This window comes from Pelecanus crispus, chromosome 6, assembly GCF_030463565.1.
Source record: "Pelecanus crispus isolate bPelCri1 chromosome 6, bPelCri1.pri, whole genome shotgun sequence".
Taxonomy (NCBI): Eukaryota; Metazoa; Chordata; class Aves; order Pelecaniformes; family Pelecanidae; genus Pelecanus; species Pelecanus crispus.
Window position 1 is genome coordinate 67584183 of NC_134648.1, and position 20250 is coordinate 67604432.

General features: G+C 41.4%; 1 protein-coding gene across 1 annotated transcript; it reads right to left on the reverse strand.

The window, feature by feature from the left end:
• Positions 1-1657: 1657 nt before the first annotated feature.
• WDR89 (WD repeat domain 89) lies at positions 1658-19896 on the reverse strand. Its single transcript, XM_009491101.2, has 2 exons — positions 19884-19896; positions 1658-3035 (listed from the first exon to the last, which is right to left on the reverse strand). The coding sequence occupies exon 2, from the start codon at positions 3002-3004 to the stop codon at positions 1835-1837; it is 1170 nt and encodes a 389-aa protein (XP_009489376.1). The 5' UTR covers positions 3005-3035; positions 19884-19896; the 3' UTR covers positions 1658-1834.
• Between the last annotated feature and the right edge of the window lie 354 nt (positions 19897-20250).

Genomic DNA, 20250 nt, shown 5'->3' on the forward strand with positions numbered 1-20250 from the left:
CGTCATAGCCCTGACACTCACTGCCCAGGTTGTCTCAAAATAGCACAAAGTAATTTGAAAAGCAACAGATAAGGATGTTGGGCGTAACTTGAATTTAACACAAGTGATAAAGAAAGTTGAGAGAAATGTGATTTTTTAAATTGAAGCTGCACTGCTAAATAACCAGCAGTAACAAAAGCAAGTGAATCATCTTAATTATCACCAACGGGCAGACCCAAAACGACTATGGATGCATAGTTGTGGCTGAAGGACATTAACAGTTTGTAAAACACATCAGGTGGAAACTGGATACTCCTGGTGGAATAGGATTCGTTTCCAGAGATGATTAAGACATCTTCGGCACAGCTGTAACCATATACTAGAGGTCTCTTCTGTACCTCAGAAACGGTTTCTGAACTCCAGGCTAATCCTCTGAACTTGACATTCAAAACTTGTTTTGAAAGAATTACCTATCCACCCTCAGGCAAAAAAAAAAAATAAAACCAACCCCTCTTAATTCCCTTGCCAACTATTCTATTGTTGGCAATAGAATTCTATAGCAATTCTTAAATACTCTTGTGCTGCTTTCAGTTGTAGTCCACATATGTTAACTACGGCGTAATTACCAACCACCACTTGACTGCAATGGTCCTCAGAAGGCTGAAGGTAATTGTGTGTGCAGAGCCAGATGCACAGATTGTAATCTGCCAGCAGAGCAGAATAAGCATAAAGACTCAACCATTCCAGAAGTACAGGGCAATTTTTGCACCACTTAATAGGTATTTGACGGAATATTAAAACAAAGCTGTCCTAGGGAGATGTCTAAGCATAAAACCTCTCTGCAGAGAGAAACATTTCTTAAAGGACACACACCAACCTCTAAAGGGTTTTGTTAAAGTCTCCCCACGTTGGTCTGTTACTCCGCAACTACCATCTCAGAAGGCAGCGTTCATTTTTGGTTTTTAACATTCCCACTTAGCACGTGATACTAGCTTATTTCAAAGGCAGGACTTGGGATTTTAAGCACCACCAGTGTAATTATAGCTATCCATTTCTTTAACCCACTGAAGATCTCCCCAGTCCTCCAGGTGCACCCCCCCGAGATGCACTTACCAGGAGAGAATGAAGCTGCTTGCAAGATTCCTGGGTATTTCCATGCAGGAAATATGCCCTAAATAACGCCAGTTTAACAGTTCTCACTCACCTAAAAATTAGCTGCTTGGAATCATGTGTTCCTGTTTGGTTGAATACATTCATATCTTTGCTATGAAAAATACGGCTCTGTCAACTGCTTCTTTATGAGCTTGTTATAAACCAGTGATATGACAGTGCAGAACAGTACTTATTTTCTGTTTCACCAAGAAGTAATTCCTTCAGGCATTGAGATGTGACATAAAATCTTTTAATATATTGAGCAATTTCATTGAGTTCTCTGTAAAGAAAGCAAAATACAGCATGAAATACAAAACCTTTTAAAACATGCCAGGGAATTTCAGTGGGAAGGTAACAAATTATGCAAGCTACAGCCCTATATTACACATTAAAAATGTCGGCCAAGACATTAAACAACCACAGAAACATTTTTATATAATATGATTTAAGATCTATTTTTCAAGACCTCGAGAGCAAACATTTACTCTTTGCTGATTAATATTAGCAGCTTAAACAAACAAAAAAAACAAAAACAAAAAAAAAAAAAAGGCATTCTTCTGATGACTGAAATACATTCCCTGGTAGATTTCAAGCATCATAGTTCTGTCCACAGAATACCTCCAAATAAATCACAGCCAAGTATGGCCTGAGAGATTAAACACCAGGAGAACTCTACACAGCAGAGATTCCCACTTTCAGCATTTCACTTTTTCCTGCTTTTGAGGGAGCTGCTGTGAACTCTTACTCTCTTCTGCACAGAAGAAGCAATCTTCATAGACGCCTTCTTTGCGAGGGACCTTTCCGCAGCTCCGGGTTTCCATAGCAACAGCTGAGCATCCTCTCCTCCCGTCAAGAGAGACTCATCTGTCAGGTTCCAGCAGAAGGAGCGGACCGTGGCAGAGTGTCCTCCACAAAGGGTACCCACCAGGCTCAGCCCATCGGTGCCGCAGCCGATCAGGTGAATGTTTCCTGTGGACGTTCCCCCAACAAGGAAGAGTTTGTCCGCCTGTTCGTGGTACAAGCCACCTACCAGGTAACGTAAGCTGTTGTTTTCAACACAGACTGCGTCTCTGACATCCAGAACATGCAATAACGTTATTGGTTCTTCGGTATCTAACTGAGCAATGTCCCACCAACAAAATCCCTCATCGTGTGTCACGCAGTAGACCTGTTTATAATCTTTTCCAGACCAGCCAATAAAACTTACTGATGAGTCTGAATTGCAAGTTGTTATCAAAGCGTCATCTTCGTTATCCTTGTTAATGTCGAACACATTAACCAACCCATCAGTTGACCCAGAAACTACCAAATTGGGTTCAATAGGATGAAAACAAATTTTAGTGATATCATCATTGTGACTTTCAGAATAGACGCCCAAGGGTTCTTTAGGTGCGCTGGCACAGTTTGTAATGCCTCTTGCATCCCAAAACACCAGAAATGTGTCCTTTTCAACTTTTTCTGTTCCAGCACAAATTATGACATCACTGCGGTTGATATCAAAACTGATAAAAACGTTGGAAGGATAGCCCTTAAATATCTGCACAGCTTTCTGAGTTGCTAAACGAATATCCCAACATTTTACTGTACCATCACTGCATGCTGAAAACACTAAGCTGTCACATGTGTGTGCAAATCTGACTCCATTAAGTATCCCAGGACGGCTACTGTACTCCCGCAGGAAGTTTAATGTTTCCCTGTTATACACCCTAATTGACTTATTGGAACACGAAACTGCCACAAAGCGACTGCTTTCGGATTGAGCAGGTTTGGAAAGGTCTATATCCAGTAAGTAAGCAGGTTCCTCGCTTAGCGTAGAACGTTTTGCTATGCGCAGACTAGCAAGCTGCTCCTCGATCTTCTCCACTGCAGTCATCTCAAATGCTGTTCCTAATGTTGTCAGAAATCTGTAATAAATAAAATCCAAGGTGAGTTTTAATTATAACATTCTTAAATAATATTAGCTTTAAAAATATGCATGAAAAAGCATCTTGCACAGAAATGATGCGTGAAGTCAAAATTCAATTATCCTGACATCCTACCCACTACAACTTCATTTACAGAAACAGAGAACCGGAAAGGGCTCCCCGAGTTAAGGACTTTAGTCTCTTGTGGACTGTAAACACTACATCATATAATCCCCTTAAAAGATTAAATAGTTTGTCTGTGAACCCTGTGAAAGTCACTTAGCTAAATTTGCTTTATTATTTTTCTAAAGTAAATCGTAAAGTGATGTTCTCCACAAGTGGAAAGGAAATGAAGTCATCATCGCTACCTGAGGAGGAGTAATTTTTGTTCTAAAAAGTTGCTAGGAGGCACAGCCCACAAACAGTTGCATCAGCACAACTGCAGGAGACTTCTTAGGTGAACTTTTCTGCTGAGCTATGCGCAAAGGGTAGGCACAGAACAAGACCAGTATTACATAGAACTACAGCCTGAAATGGCCAGGTGAGATAAATTTTACAAGCATTTAGGTGCCCAATGACGCACATGAACACCTGTCAGCATACCACAGACCCCCTAAACAGGCTAACGACATCAGTGGAATTCACTGGAATTAAGCACCTTTGCCTTTTTCATCAAGTCTCCTAAGAACCTAAATGTTTTTTGAGCCTCCTACAAAACCATATAACGCTGGCTCTTAGTGCAATTAATAAAAACCCTCCCGTTGGAGACAATTCTCTGGCACTACCGAGCCTTCCTAGAAACCCAAACTATTTCAGTGACGTACACAAATTCAAATTTTACCAAGCAAACCCAAAATTAAACAATATTCTCTCAAACCTCTCAGACTCAGATTCACTTCTAAAAAATGGTGTGACCTAAAAAAAAAAGAAAGAAGGGGGAAAAAAAGAAGAGTTCTCCTTTCTATAACACAAAGGAAAATTCTATTTTGTATTGCAGTAAAGGCTTTTGTCAATTTAGAGACAGAAAAAGGACTGAAGCATTTACATTTAAAAGAGCTATTTGCCATCATAAACAATACATGGTTTTAGCAAGTTCACAAACTAGAACCATTTTGAAAAGAAAGATGTAGGTGGGGTACATTAAGTAAGCATAACCACCCACATGAATGACTTCTGTTAAACTTACAGGTTCGGTAAGACTACTCTTCCGTGTTTAAAAAAAGCGAACATTGAGGGAATCACAGCAGGTTCTAGGGGGTCAACACTCCAGTGACTTCTCACTGGTACAGATATTTCAGGTAAAGCAGTACTCAAAAATCTCCTTATTTCCTTAAGGACTAGGCCAGCACCCAACCCTAGTTACCACATGCACGAAAGGTACCCTTTTTGAAAAAAGCCAAACAGAAATGGAGTAGAAGTCAGGCAGACCCAGAACACAAGAAAATATTCTCATGCCTTCCCAGCTGTCCTATCATAAATTTTTCTGCAAATTCTTCAGGCTGGATTTTTAGGGATGGAATGAGCAAGTTTCCACATATTACTTGTTTTAGGGTAATTATTTTAACGGTCCATGAGAGACTAGCCACAAAGGAAAAGATGCTATGACAAAACTGCATTCTGCTTTTTTTCCTTCTTCGTGGTGTTTGCAGTTTCAGGGTTTTGCTTTCCCTCCTCCTGTTTGGTACATACAAACATTCGTGACGCCATGTGACAAACGAGCAAATTCTTAAAAAACAGCTTAAGCAGGCACACTCATAAAAGCTTAATTCCCAAGTCACAAATAATCTCACTAAGCTATTTGCCTCAGTAATATCCCGACAATGAGGTCCCCAGGTTAATCTTCTGCATCAAAGCAACCTTTCAGAGCACATCTACAAGTAATTTTTGCCATAAAACACAGACATCCTGTGGAAACTCCTTTCCCCTCTGAAGAGAAGTTGTTCAACATGTTTTCTGGCATTAGCCTGCGTACAATCTTACCCACACAGCTTGCTCTTTACTTACTTTTCTGGGTATGTCCTCAAATGGAACAAGCTTTTACTAGAACTGTTACCTAAAGCGGACTCTTATCAAACACTGCTTGCTACACTGCTCAAACACAAAACTATTAAACTTCCATGCAAATTAATAATTTAAATTTAAGAAATAAAATATTTTAATATTATTAATAAGGACAACTTTTACTTAATCCAATTTACTGAAGAATTACAATGGAAGCTTCTATTTAAATGCCATTTCAAAAACACGTGCTTGCAGGTGGAGAGAGGAGTTTTCATAAACCAGCTATCCTGTAGTGCTATGGTTACAAAAAAAATTGGGTTCTCTCTGTAAACTTTTGGTAAGAAAAATGTAGTTTTCCAGACTGACCTGAATTTCAAGCTCTAAATATTCAGACTTTTTATACTCAAAAGGCCAAGTAAATTCAAACAGACAAGTTCCTGACAAATGTCATCCATTTGGAAAGCAAGCTGCAGTTGTTTAAGTAGTACTGACTTTGATAGAGAATATTATTCAATGAGCAGTTTCTACAACACTGATGTCAGAGCTTTTACTGCTGGGGAGGGGAGGGCAAGGGAACTCTACAAGTACCCAGAAGTTGTAAAAAGCCAGAGTCTGCAAAAGCATGTTCATTACAATTGAGTAATATTTTCTGGGAAATAAAATTAGCCCAAGATGGCTCTTAAGCTTTTACCCCCAAATGACATAGGAATAGCTATTCTGAAATACCAGAAAATGTTGTTCATGTTTCCAGATAGATGTGCAATTTATATCATCAGGAAGATGGAGGGTACACTTTTCAATTCTATTTCCACTGCAACAACTAAGAAGCCTTAAAATTGCATTTGATGGCAGCCAGGTTTTTGCTAAAAACACAATAAAATGTCTGCCCTAGTAAGAAAGTCTTCAGACTATTATGAAATTGTGATTGAAGGTTATATAAACAATTCATGCTCAAACTTCAGGGTGTAGCTGCCAGCCCTTCCTTTTCAGAAGGGGAAGTCACTGTTGTATTTTGATGGGAAAGTTTAAATGGCAGGAATAGGATCTGTGTTAAATTTATGAGACAAATAGGAAACAATGGTCTTCCAAACACAATGGAAGATAACTAAGCATTGGACTGCAGCCACCTACAAAGCGCATGGTGCTCTGCACCGCAGAAGTGAAACACTTTTAGTTTTGCACTCCTTAACTTCAACAACACAGGTATCTGTCTTGTTTCTGCCACAAAGAATCCTTTGGCAAAGCCAGTATCTTTGAAACCCAACACACTTTGGATATAGCACGACAGCCAGTTGTGATGATCAATGAGGAGAACTGCTCGTGCTAATGTGACAAACTGTCTGACATAGGCTCTGTAGGGCACACACAGCTTGCTCTTGAGCTGTTCCAGTCTCAGAAGAAATCGCAGAGAGCACTGGCCAAAAACTCTTCTTTCCCCAAGGTACCTCCTTTGCACAGAACATGAGGTGGTTAATTAAATTCAGGTTCTTCACTTATTCCAACTCACAGTGGCCCACGGCCTGGATCTACTGTCTCAACACAGACAAAACCCAGGTGATGTTAAGGTGACAGGAAAACACCCCTGGGATGACACACGAGTACCTGGCTGAAGGTGTCTGGCTGTGGCTAGTCACTTGTGTTTGAAGCAGGAGTCCAACCCCACCCTCAGTGATCACCACTGCAACTCTCATCCACATTCACATTGCACCCCCTGAACCAGGTAAAGCCACCTTTTACAAATTAACCCCAAAACTTCTGTGCGAGTGTATCTAGTCCTCTGGAACTACATTCATGGGATCTTTCCTACGAATTAACTTCACAGTTATACGCAACCCCTGCACATCTCCTTGATATCACAACTACCAGAAACAGTAAGCTGCTTGAAGGACACTCAAAACTCATTACATCTTGGGAACTCAGAACAAATACAGTACACTGAAATGACCTAAAATATTTTAGCACAGGAAGGACATGGAGCTGTTGGAGCGGGTCCAGAGGAGGCCACAAAAAAGATCTGAGGGCTGAAGCCCCTCTGCTACGAGGCCAGGCTGGGGGAGCTGGGGTTGTTCAGCCTGGAGAGGAGAAGGCTGCGAGGAGACCTTATTGCGGCCTTTCAGTACTGAAAGGGGGCCTATAGGGAGCATGGGGACAATCTTTTTAGCAAGGCCTGTTGTGACAGGGCAAGGAGTAATGGTTTTAAACTGAAGGAGGATAGATTTAGACTGGATACAAGGAAGACATTTTTTACGCTGAGGGTGGTGAAGCACTGGCACAGGTTGCCCAGAGAGGCAGTGGAGGCCCCATCCCCAGAAACATTCCAGGCCAGGTTGGACGGGGCTCTGAGCACCCTGGTCTGGTTAAAGCTGTCCCTGCTCGCTGCAGGGGGTTGGGCTGGATGGCCTCTAAAGGTCCCGTCCAACCCAAAGCATTCTGATTCTGTGATTCTATGAGTCTATTTTGACCTCCAGTGCATCCTGCAAGGCTCCTTTAAAAAAAGAAATAAGCTTGTTTTTTAGAATAGAAGGCATGAAGTGGAAGGGATGCCAAAGAGGCAGGACAGGATTTTCAGATGCCTTTGTTATGGATTTCTCACTAGTGGAGTGTGGAAACAACCACACAGCAAGACTAGAAAGCAAACATCCACGGGTGCCGAAAGCAGGCCTTTCCAATGACAGAGAAATGAAAGGCAAGCACCTATCTGCACAAACTAAACATTTAATATTGTCTCAGCATATACTGCTGTGCTCTTTGTGCACTATTTTAAATGTTGCAGTCTCAACTCAAGCCAACAGGCTCATGAGTCCTCTTCAGTCCAGAAAGTTTTTCAAAAAATAAACCAGCAATTCATCAGTTATTTTCCTTCTCCTTTTAGTGGATGCTGCCAAATTGCACAGTTCTCATTTCCAAAAGGGAGTGTTAGCTCAACAACATATAGAAACATAACATTACCTCTCTGAAAAATACCGTGGAAAATGTGGGAGAAATGGAACTTTCTTAAAGATTTAATCAGCAACGTAAGAGTAACTTATGAGTAGGAGGGTAGAAACACATAATAAAATTGAAAACAACCTGTAGTTTTGGCAATCTTCTCTGCAGAGGTCAAATACCAAAAATAGCAAGGGATTCGAACAGCAGTAGATGAAATCTTGCACTGTTCTTTCCTATTATAAACAATACAAACAGACCCTCCCTTTATTTTCACGATTATTAAAAGTTCAAGAACAAACTAAGAACAAACCTGAAGCTCTGGGGAGTGGGAAGCAATTCATGCATGCAACATTACATGTGGTTTGCATTTTAAAACAAAAAGGCAAAGCGCAAGGTTGGCTGAGGAGAACGCATTAGTACGCTGCACTTCACTAATGCAAAATGCCTTTAGAGACCTCTCCTCACTGGCACCACTTCACAACAGAAGATGGATCAGCCAAACGATCTAAGCACTGAGGGGAAGCACAAAACACCCATCAGGCATGCATAATTTCTGCAGGATACAAACTCCTATAGTTGGTTTTGTTATTTTACCAAAGCAGAGAGATACGGAGTTTTTCCAGCATTCCCACAAAGCCATTTTAAGGCAAAGACAACAGCTCTTAGTCTATCAAGCAGGAACGGAGTAAGATGCGTGAGAGGCTACGCTAAAGTGCAGAGACAAGATGTAAACTGCCAAGAGAATTATTTCATCCTTTCAAATCAGCTACATCTAGTTTCCAAATGTAAAGCACAGCAAGAAAAAAACTCCACATAATTTTGCATGTGCAGTACAGAGAAAAATATTGTATCAAGAGAGCAGAAAGGACTAAGGAAAAAGATAAAACACTGCCACAACAAAGCCTATGGGAAGAGCAAAAAAAATAAGGTCTACCAAACTATCTGCCCTCCACAAAATCAATTCCTACCCCCCCACCAGTACGGACCCTGGGGGTACAGTCCTGTTCAGCAATGGAGAGGAGGGCTGTAGATGGGACAGAGAATCAAGGAAATGGCCTTAAACAACACTATTGGTTAGAGGAAAAAAAAGAAGAGTCAGAACTAAGAGAGAACAAAGGGGAAAAAGTCACAGGTGCTCAGTGCTTTGGGGTTCAACAATTTAAAAAAAAGGAAATGACAACTTTTGTGTACTCATCTTTTGGGGGCATAGGCAGGTGTTCAGGTCAGTACAGAAACAAAACCTCTTTTTGAGTATTATACCAGATATCCATAGAGAGAAAACACAAAAACAACTTTTGGATTTGACCAGGTGTAGTTTTAAATGAATAAATCACAAAAAACATACATTGAATATTTTCATCAAAAGAAAACTTTTAAAAAAAGGTTTTTCGTGTAAGATTTTGCATTCCAACTAGAAAGACCTATTCTGATTTTGCATCCAATACTAGAAAATATGGTGGAGGCAGGAGAGATTTAGAAAATTTAGGCATGCCTTCAGGTCCAAATCGTAATGAATTAACATTCAAACTTGAGTAACTGAAAGCCTATTGATATTGGCAAAGAGCTGCAAAAGACCCAGATGACAAGCCACTGTAAGGAAAATCTAAGTGTGGAACAATCCAATGTACAATTAAAATAATTCAAATAAGCCAGAAAACACCATACTAAACTACAAAAATGCTCAAATTACTAATTTTGGCTTCAAATTTAAGTCAAAATTGTTAAAATCTGATGCTTAGATAGCTAAACTACCTTTGCTAGAACAATTTAGGAGACCCTAGTGTAAAACATGGGAAACATAGATTCTAAATACTCTAAGAAGCTGTGTCAAACATTATATCAAACATGTTTGAGAATTTTCCTTTTTCAGTCTTCTTTTTTTCGTCCAATTCCATGCTAGCGATACAAACCTACTAACACAGGAGCAGCAAAGTAAGCTCTCTGTCACCAAAATCACACTGACATTAGCTACTGGATCCAACTGAGAACTTTCTTGTGAGGGGGAGGTTTCCTAGTAGTGACCTCACCAGAGAGAGGATGTTATTGCATCCAGGTGTTGAGGTGGTCATCCAATAAAGGAGACTGCAAAGTAATAAGAGGATAAGACATGCTCTATTTTACTCTCATGGCTATTCTCAGATCAAGCTGACAGAAGCTGCAGCAGAAGCAATCCTGTTTTATAAAGGCAGATCCAAAAGATTCCCAGGCAAAGGTTAAATTACAGAAAGAGATACTGTAATTGGGACACGTATCTTCTAAATTCTATGTATTCTCCTTTATTTTTCTAAAGGATATTGTATTTAAAAACACTCTGTGAAAGCTCATCTATGCCTAAATTGCCTGCTCACAGCCCTGAACAGGTAAACGACAAACTGCATCCTCAGGTGGGTTCTAGAGAGCAGGCAAAAGCTGCCATGAAGACTGTCCTAGCGCTGGGCCTTGGCTTTTGCACTGGAGCAAGGCTCTGAGATGGGGGTCAAATACAAGGTTTGTGTCTACTGCTCCTCCCTTCTCCCCTCTCCTCCCAGGCACAGACAGTGCCTAACCTGTACTCCAGCCCAGCACACTAACAACATACAGGGTGAGGCATTCAGATCACCTTCTAAAAGAAGGGTAGGCAACTACCAGGGAAGTCATGGCCAGTTCTGCGACACTCACCCTTTCTCTAACAAACACCTCCTCCTACGATGGGACCCAGGATATTGGTTAACACCCCCACGAGGAACAGAAGGTGGACGATGTGTGCACCCAACAGCTCCAGAAGACTTCACTGTCCAAGTGCCACGCAAACATTAATGCTCCCACCTCCAGCAGATGCTAGATAACTCACAGCTTCAGAACACGGCACCTTTGTGTCCTGGTGTCTGTCTGTAATGTAACCACGGCTATTCAGCCAACCCGCTGCAGAACTTGAAGAGAATCCAAGTCTCAGCCTTCTGCATTTGTGCTTATCTCAACAGACCACAGTGACCACAGAAAAGTCATTTCCTTTCTCGTGCGAGCACCTCCCACCATAGACACCATATTAACATTACTTTTTGTAACCACAAACATAGGAAAGAAGATACAGAACTAATCAGCCTCTCAGTTACGTACAGCCAGCAACTGCTGGAAATCAAACGTGTAGGGTACAACGGTCTCCTGCATGTAGTATTAAGTTTTTCTCCATTCACGCTTCCTCAATATAACCATGAGCAGCTAACAGAAGGTTCATACCGTTCTCTGAACTATTCCTCACACGCCTCCTCACTAACAGCATTTTCTTTTGTTGAAAGGTCAAACAGCTTTCTGTTTGGCTTGGCACTACAGCTATACACCAAGATGGTCATCTCACAGATAAGGAAGACAGAAATAAAGCTATTTGTCCAAGTGGATTTGAACAAGACCCTGGCCTACGAACACTTACTAGTCCTGATTCTGGCAGAACAGCTTACTCCGCAATTCCCAGCAAGCTGCAACATTCACTCTTTACTTTCTTAATCAGTGAAACAAAGACAGTATTTGCCCAACTCGTAATACTCATGTACACAAACATTAGTAAGTACAGTCAGCAGCAGCCTTTCAAAAGAAAAAGCCTTGTTCTCAACATCTAAGCTACAAGATAAAATGTGAAAGTCACAGTAACACTGCAATGCACCTGCAAATTCCACAATCGAAAAGTGCTTCGATGTTCTTTCAAGTTTGGAATTACAAGAAAGGACTCCAAGAGGGATGATTTTCACGGCCATTTTAAGCTGAACAAAACCACCACATGAATGGGCAACCCCAATGATCCACCCTACAGAGAAAGGTGAAAGGAAAAAATTACTTATGCAGCTGCCTGAATAATTTAGCGACTCTGAAATAACACCATTTATTTCCTTTGATTTAGACACTGCCACGTGGTACCAACATCCTCATATAAAAATACCCTGGAATTAAGAAAGAAGATTCTTTCCAAATATTAGTAAATTTTGCTGAAATTCTTCCAAAGAATTTGTTTCTACACCACAGGAAGCCTGGGAAATTTCAGCCTAAATTTAGCAGCAAATGGAATAAGAAGATATAAAGGAACTTAGCTACAACAGGAAAAACAGCTCCTACTACCACACACTGGTGCCAAAGTACCTATAATGGGATAAAATGGTTTATTTACCAGAATATTTTATAAGTTCTTTCACAACAACAATTTAGCTTAAGTACACTTCGTTACCAGAGCTCATTCTTCAAAACACAAGACTATTATGTTTTCAAAACTCTTGTCTTAAAAACCCAAGCATAATCAGGTACTACAGTTTCCATCTTCACTAGAGATGCTGCTGGTGAACTGGTAAGAAGATATTCCTCTACATATGCAGATGTGGCACCAGTATTTTCCAACACAACATTCGTGTGCTTGGCAATTTTTAACACTACGCCAACATCACTGCCTAAGTTATTCCCTGCAGTTCCAGATGTATTGTGCAAGGACAAACATCTGTCAAGCCTAAGCAGGGGAAATGACTTCTCCTCATTTTCCTCATTTGCTTCCCCAGGAACATGCAGATCACTAAGGTATCTTCACCAGTCACATCCTACGATACCAATTTTTATATTTAGCTAATCCAGAACACCACCACGTCAAGGTAATTTGTCAGACCCTCTCCAGTATCAAAGCAACACGAGAAACTGGAGATCGTTGCGTGCCCACGACAGTTCACAGACTATCAATTTCCAAAACATGCTCTTTGCGCACAGCCTTACAGCCAGAGGCTCTGCTGAATCCTTATCATGCCCTAAGCTCGATTTTCAATGCTTTGTAGCAGACAAAAGGAAAAGATGTTATCTAAGTGACAACAGTAGGATAGAAGAGGCTGAAATAAAGGGGTTTAGAGCTGTGTTGACTCTATCCTGTTCAAGAGAGTTTACCTTTCAGTCTCCATAAAAGATGCTGAGGCATCAAGTATGTGCACATTGTACCCATGCAAGGCACTCTCTTCAGCTCTTTGTTTTCAAGAGCCTTTAGACGGTATTTACACTTGAACTGTACACAGCACTCCAGTACTAGCTTCACCAATGCCATACAGAGATTAAAAAAAATCATTTTTCCCCTTCTTATAATATCCAAGTGCACAGTGATTTTCCACCATACTGCACTGGAAGTTCACATTCAACTGCTTTTTCACTACGAGAGTGATTTAGGACTCAGTCATAAGAAATGGAATCGCGAAAGGGAAGGACAAAAGAGCAAGTATGTAGGTATCGATTACCAGCTTCTGATCAAGGGACCCACTGCATGCAGCAACACAATCCCTGATGGCAAATCCCAACAAAAACTATATGCTTTTGCTAGCACCCATGAACCCCTAAGACCTGGGTGGGGAATTTATTTTTCCAAGATCCACAAAGACCTTTCCAGCATCTTCGGCAGACAGTGCTGCCCCAAAACAAGGCATGGATAAAAAGCAAAGTCAAGAGCTTTATGCATTTTAATAACCCTGCTCTCAAGCTATTTTTGTTCTCAACGCTTTAGTCAATCCATATTTCGCAGGGTCATAGCAGGTTGCCAGCAGGGCTGTTTGCTGAAGCCAACCTCTTGATAACTAAATGACAATCAAGTGCAAAGGAGGACGCGTTAGATGATCCAGGGAATGGACTGTTTATTTTACAAGAAGTAGCTGGGATGCTTTGCCTTGTATAGCTTGGCAAAGACAGAGACTGAAAGGGGATATGATTACTATCTACAAATACATCAAAGGAATAAATGCTGAGGAGGGAGGGGAGCGACTCAAGAACAATACTGGCACAATGGTTTATGAGTATAAACTGACCATAAATAAATTTTAGAGCAGAAATTATAAAGTTTATCTTACAAAATAGCTTCCAGTTAGAACAGCAGGGGCACAAACTTTGACTGTCTTCATCTAGTTTAATAACCTCACCAGCCTGGCACCCACAACTGCCCTTGCACAGCAAAGAACACAAATAGGAAGGCAGACTGAAGAACAAGCAACTACGAGATAAGCTGGCTCATCATTTCTTTCTGAAAGATACCACATTGCCAGACAGAGAATAGCAAGACACAACATTTGCTTACTGCATAGTTTCAGAAATGGTATTAAGAGGGTATGTATCTGCCCGGAGAGAATGCAACTTCCAGCTTAAGGTGGCTTCCTCTCACCCTGCCCCTGAAATTGTCGGGATGGAAGCCTAAGGCCTCGAGCGTGCCCTCCAAACGGCCACATCTTTCTGCAAAGACTATTGTGTGGGAAATGCAACGCCCGCCTCTCAAGTTTGAATGTTTATCAGTCACTGCAACGTAGAACTGAAAACCTTTTGTCCTGCAGCGACTGCATCTCTCCGTGCACCACAAACATGACATCAGCGCAGCTGAGAACACTGCACTGAGGCAACGTCACAGCCAGCTGGAAGTGCCAAGGGTGTCCGAGGGACAGAAGCTGTTATTTCGCACTCAGCCCACTTGATGTCACTAATGACCACCACTCACAGCAGCCCAGGCACTCTTTTGAGGAGCTGCAGTCACAGATGGAGACCACGCAACCCACACGCAGAGCGCTTACTCTTTTTGTTACATCTACCTGTTCCTCCACTAATCTTCATCGGTTACGATAAGCTAATTGTGTCCTTAACAGAGTGACATTCAAGGAAACAAAAACTTAATTTAGAGTGCAAGGCATAGGAAATAAGCCTGAAGTACTGCAAAGAACATTATTAAGGTACTAGCATTTTGTTCCTCCTTTTAAAAGCCCCAGTTTCTCAAATCAGACTATTAATCAGAAATCACAGCCTTCGCTTAGAACTGTCTAGCACCAAAAACTGGAGAAGAAAAAACCCCCAAACTCAACTACACTGCAACTTTTTCTTTCTGATCTGTTAAAGAGATTAAAAATAAGTTACACGCTCTTTTTTAAAGTCTCATTTTTGTGAATTCAACTCAAGAGCTTTTGATCTTTCAGACCACCATAACACAAGATGTGACTCTCCTATTTCCATGCAACGCACACAGAAGCATACAACAAACAACAGACTTTTGGTGCATTTGTATTTGCTCTCTAAGCATCCAGCAAGTGTCAAGTCCAGAAACGCCCATCACTAAATTTTCCTGGGGAAGGGGGGAACAAACCAAATCCAACAACTAAAGAACCCTTCCTCTCTCAATCTGTTACACTCACATTTGGCTCTTATGAACATTCCTGAAGCAGGAACATTTGATACACGTACATGGTAATAGTTATCTAAGACATTAAACAACTAGAATTAATTATTCCTTAAATCTAGTTTTCCCCATTTCAAAACTGGGCCATGTACCTCCTTAGATATACTGATAGATATTCAGTTTAAACTGAAATCAACTTCACTTAACCTCAAAAAATTCCTCCATGAACCATATACAAAACTCAAGTAAGTCAGGTTTGCTAGTAAAAGAGCTGTATGTTTCTCAACAAGAATTTTTGCTTTCACAGCCATTTGCTTGTCCCTTCTGATTCCACAAAGGAATAATAACACTTAATTCCAGCGCTCTCAGTCATTTCCATAGCAACAAACAGACACATATGCTTATCACTAAAAGATCCGCAAATTATTGGCAAATGATCAATATCTGAAGCTTCCTATTCCAGTTACTGCCAGTATATAACTCCATCTAACAAGCAGTTTGCCAGTTTTAGCTAAATGCTGGGTTGTCTTTTCACCAATTTAACTGCTTACCAATTGTACAGCACTTTTAGATCATCTTATTTTTAATGAGAAGCTGAGCAATGGTTTTGCCTTGAAATAACAGGCACGAGAAAAAAGAAAGATGACAGTAGTTATGGCTAGCTGCAGAGAGGTACAAGTGAAAAGTTGCTAATCAACTAAAAAACACAAAGAAAGATAAAGATCCTGCTGAAGAAAAAAATAAATTGCAAGAAAGATGAGTAACATTTTCAAATTGAATTGTTTCTAAACAGAAGCACAATACAGCAAAAAAATCATTTTACTTCAAAGCTAGGTTTTTTGAGTCAGTTACAGACCCAGTATAAGAACTATGAGTGTTTTAATGCATGTTTTTTTCCAGAGGTAAGATTCAGTTGCCATATTAAAAGAAGGACTTCCAGAACCCTTTAGTTTTGATTTTTCATTAAGTTTTCATTAGCTGCAAAACTAGAGAATTAAAGAAAAATAGCAAGTGCCCTTATAAGGCCACAGTGAAGTCTTATATAAAATAACAAGTCTCAAAGAGCAAAATGATAGCGACTAAGAGGTTTTAAAATATTCTTCTATCTGTTGCAAATTTTAGTCTGAAGCTAACCATTAAAGTCACCTCAAAACATTTTCAACAATACAAATAAAGTAATAAAAATAATAACAAAAATCTGAGAATATTAACAGTTTGCAGGAATTGCCTTCAGATTAATGTGAAAAGAGGAGATAAATTACTATGTAAAGTCTGTAAAGGATACAAACAACAGTACAGATGGTTTGTCTTGTGTCGTGGTTTAACCCCAGCTGGCAACTAAGCACCACACAGCTGCTCGCGCACTCCCCCCCGGTGGGATGGGGGAGAGAATCGGAAGGGTAGAAGTGAGAAAACTCGTGGGTTGAGATAAAGACAGTTTAATAGGTAAAGCAAAAGCCGCGCATGCAAGCAAAGCAAAACAAGGAATACATTCACTGCTTCCCATGGGCAGGCAGGTGCTCAGCCATCTCCAGGAAAGCAGGGCTCCATCACGCGTAACGGTGACCTGGGCAGACAAACGCCATCACTCCCAATGTCCCCCCCTTCCTTCTTCTTCCCCCAGCTCTATGTGCTGAGCATGGCGCCATACGGTGTGGGACACCCCTTGGGTCGGGGGGGGTCAGCTGTCCCAGCTGGGTCCCCTCCCAACTCCTTGTGCACCCCCAGACTGCTTGCTGGTGGGGTGGGGTGAGGAGCAGAAAAGGCCTTGACCCTGTGTGAGCACTGCTCAGCAGTGACTAAAACATCCCTGTGTCATCAACACTGCTTTCAGCACAAATCCAAAATGTAACCCCATACTAGCTACTGTGAAGAAAATGAACTCTATCCCAGCCAAAACCACCACATCTTGCAAAGGAGATCAGACTAGATAATGCAATAGTCCTTCTGGACTTAAAACACCTGATATAATGAAACCAAATAAAAACATGTCAGACTGAAGAGTTTTTAAGAAAATATTAACGTGAACTTGTTAAAACGGACACCTGCGCAGTATTTCTTTCTGCCCCTACTTGCAAAATACTCCGTTGAAAACGTTTGAATATCCTGTAGGGCCTAGAAGCAGGACAGAAAACACATTCTATGCTGGGACCTTCAGAACAAGCCTAATGAAATTACTCAGTATTTGTCCTGCAATTTGAGCATTATTTTTTCAGTGCTATACATTAGCTTACTTTCTTCTTCCAGTGAGCTATCCACCCCTATCTCCTGCTTTGTTCTCACTGAAATATTTTGTTGAAACTTGTATCAAAGTATCAGCTAAGGCAAAAATACATCATAGAAACAATTCATCCAAACTACTGAAATGTAATCTGAAGGCAAGATTGCAGCGTCAGACATCCTTCGCTCCCAGTCTAAACCTGTATCTACCAAAGCAACGACCTTCTCTATACAATTTCATAATCCCTCCCATTTATTTTAGAAGCTAATACAACACACTCTGGTTGGTCACGTTCACGCACCAAGTTACGTCCACATCTATTTAACCAGCCCTAAATTAGATGTTCTTTACAGATTGCACTGAACATGTCCCATCTCTAATTGCTGACTGCACCAGCCCCCCAAATTAACAAAACATGCTTCTGCCAGCTCTGAACCAGCAACAACTCAGCTTGATTTGTAGGTGCGAAGTGCTGCAGTAGAGCTGTCCTCTCCCGGGGCTTCAACAGCTGCAAGTGGAAAGGAGGGAACAGTCTGAGGGCAGTTTAGAGGGGTAGAAAGGGGAAGGAAAAGGAGGTGGCAGGAGGAAATAAGAGAGGACAATGCCCCAGCAAGAGTTTATTTAACACTTCTGTTAAAGGAAGAGACAGTACAAGAAGAGCTAAGGGGGAAGTGAATAGCGGGTCAAGCTAAAGTCTGAAGAGGACAAAGGCATGTTTGAAGTTGAACTTCCCAACCCCACATGGCTATAGGCAACACGCTGTTTTCCTGCCTTTCTTATGTGCTCTATTGTCCATCTTGCACCCAAACTGCTTGCAAGCCACAAAACACATTCATCTCCGATATCTGGCCTTGTCAAGTCTCTGATTCACAAGTCTCAACACTCTTTCTTTATATCTGGTGTGAAACCCACTAACAGACTTGTCATCACACAGGAGAAGCTGACCCACATGTCTTTTCACTCACCAATTAAAACCAAGCCCTGGAAGTCTGCACAAGCAACTTTACATCAACATGGCTAACCAGCATGGTAGTGCTGATTTCCTTACGCTTTGATTTTTCTTTTTCCAGAAAAGCTCAGAAATCACATTATTTGTACTGTTACAGTAAAAGCATGTCAAAGCTGCAGAACCCAGCTGGAAAGTGCTGCCAGGGCATGATGACAGCAGTCTGGTTTTACATGAGACCTCCCACACACTCAGGTACAGACCAGACCCTAGGGCCACCCAGGATCCTTGTCTTTAAGACTGATGCAGTGAAGGAAAAAAAAACAGGAAAAATCAAAACACCTTGTACTCAAGGCATTTAAAAAGCTACCTGAACATCGTTGATCATCCCATGTACAGCAGAACTCTTACGGGGCAACAAGGAAGAAAATTTTTTCCAGAAAGTCTGAGAACACACAAGAAACAGCCAGGCGCCATGTCACTGCCTACATATGCAGAGGCTGCGGAGGAGTCCTAGGCCCATGTTCCCTGCAGGGCTGTTCCTTGCCCCCATAAAAAGACATGTGGAGGAAAATGCAAATAGCTACCCTAGTCTTTAAGCCTAAACAAACAGAAAACAACATGTAAACTTTAGACAAGCATTAGGTAAAATTAGCAAGCAATCCTTGGGATACACATGAACAGAAACCTTTTAAGTTACTCTGATGACAATGACAATTATCTTATAAGAGCTGCTCTGCACACACACTTCACTGAATCTGATGACTACTCTCAAACAGGAAATCCATTTAAAATATTAGGAAATAAAAGGCATTAACATAGATTAGCTCTGAGAACAAAGTTTTTACAGATCCAAAACCCAGCATACTAAGAAAAGACCTTGTGTTTCTGCATCCTTCCAAATATACAATACATTTCTAGGGAAAATGAATTTGGAATTATAGAATTGTAACCAATACAAGTCTTTGACATAACACAGCCTTGACAATTCCACTCCCTGTATCGTGTAGGAAAAAGTTAATTCTCCAACATAGCATGTTTTGAAATACCTGTTGATGATATAAAACACCATTTAAGGACTTACGTATTACAGTTTTGGCAGCAGTTTCTCTATTTTTTTCAGTTCAAGAACATAAAAAAAGTTTCTTTTCACTTTTCCCAGAGGAATAGAGGACCCAAAGAAAAAACCCAGATCAAAACTTTTATTTCTTCTTCTGACCTTTTCCAGATATTTTGTTTTAGACTGTTACTAATATTAAAAAAGATCCTGATCTTCACCAAACCTAGGTGAGGTTGGCTGGTACTTACCAGCGTAATTTCTTAATAAACATATTTTGCCTGCCAATACAGGTCCTAACTTTAACCCTGACAGCCCCGTAAGCGGCCGGTCAGAACTCTAATCAGACGTGCCTGCCCAAATTAGCAATACACTGACCCAGCCCTCACGCCAGGCTCAATCCTAGCCCAGTCTCTACCAGACACAGCATCAAAGCTGGAAAGAGTGCCCAGGCCAGTGTCTACCCCCCACCAGCCCTTTCCCCCCTGTTCTTGGTGCTTTGAGAGCACAGTTAGTCCTTCTAAGCTTCCAGGCTTCACGGAGTAACAGGATAAACTCACAGTGTAAGTCGAGTGGTTTTATTCACGCCTTACCAGCGACACAGACAGCATCACTATCAGCAAAGCAAGAGATGCTTCAGTTTAGCCTAATGGAAAAAGAAAAGACAGCGATGAGGGAACGAAAACTCCAGGAGCCGCCCTTTGTCCTCCCTCCCGCACAGGGCACTACATTCACCCAGGGATGTCCAACTCTCCCAGCCCAAAGCACCCGCCGGGGGCAGCCCCTGTCCTCCCCCCCACAAGCCCCACAGGGACAACCCCTGCCAAACCCACAGGAGCCCCCCCTCAGCCTCAACAGAGGGACCCCCTCCCCCAACAACCCTCTCCAGAGGACCCCCCGCCCCGCCCCCCCCAGACGATCCCCCCT

What these genes read in the sequence shown, in the direction of transcription:
- WDR89 (XM_009491101.2), bottom strand. Translation starts at nt 3,004, where the DNA reads ATGACTGCAGTGGAGAAGATCGAGGAGCAGCTTGCTAGTCTGCGCATA.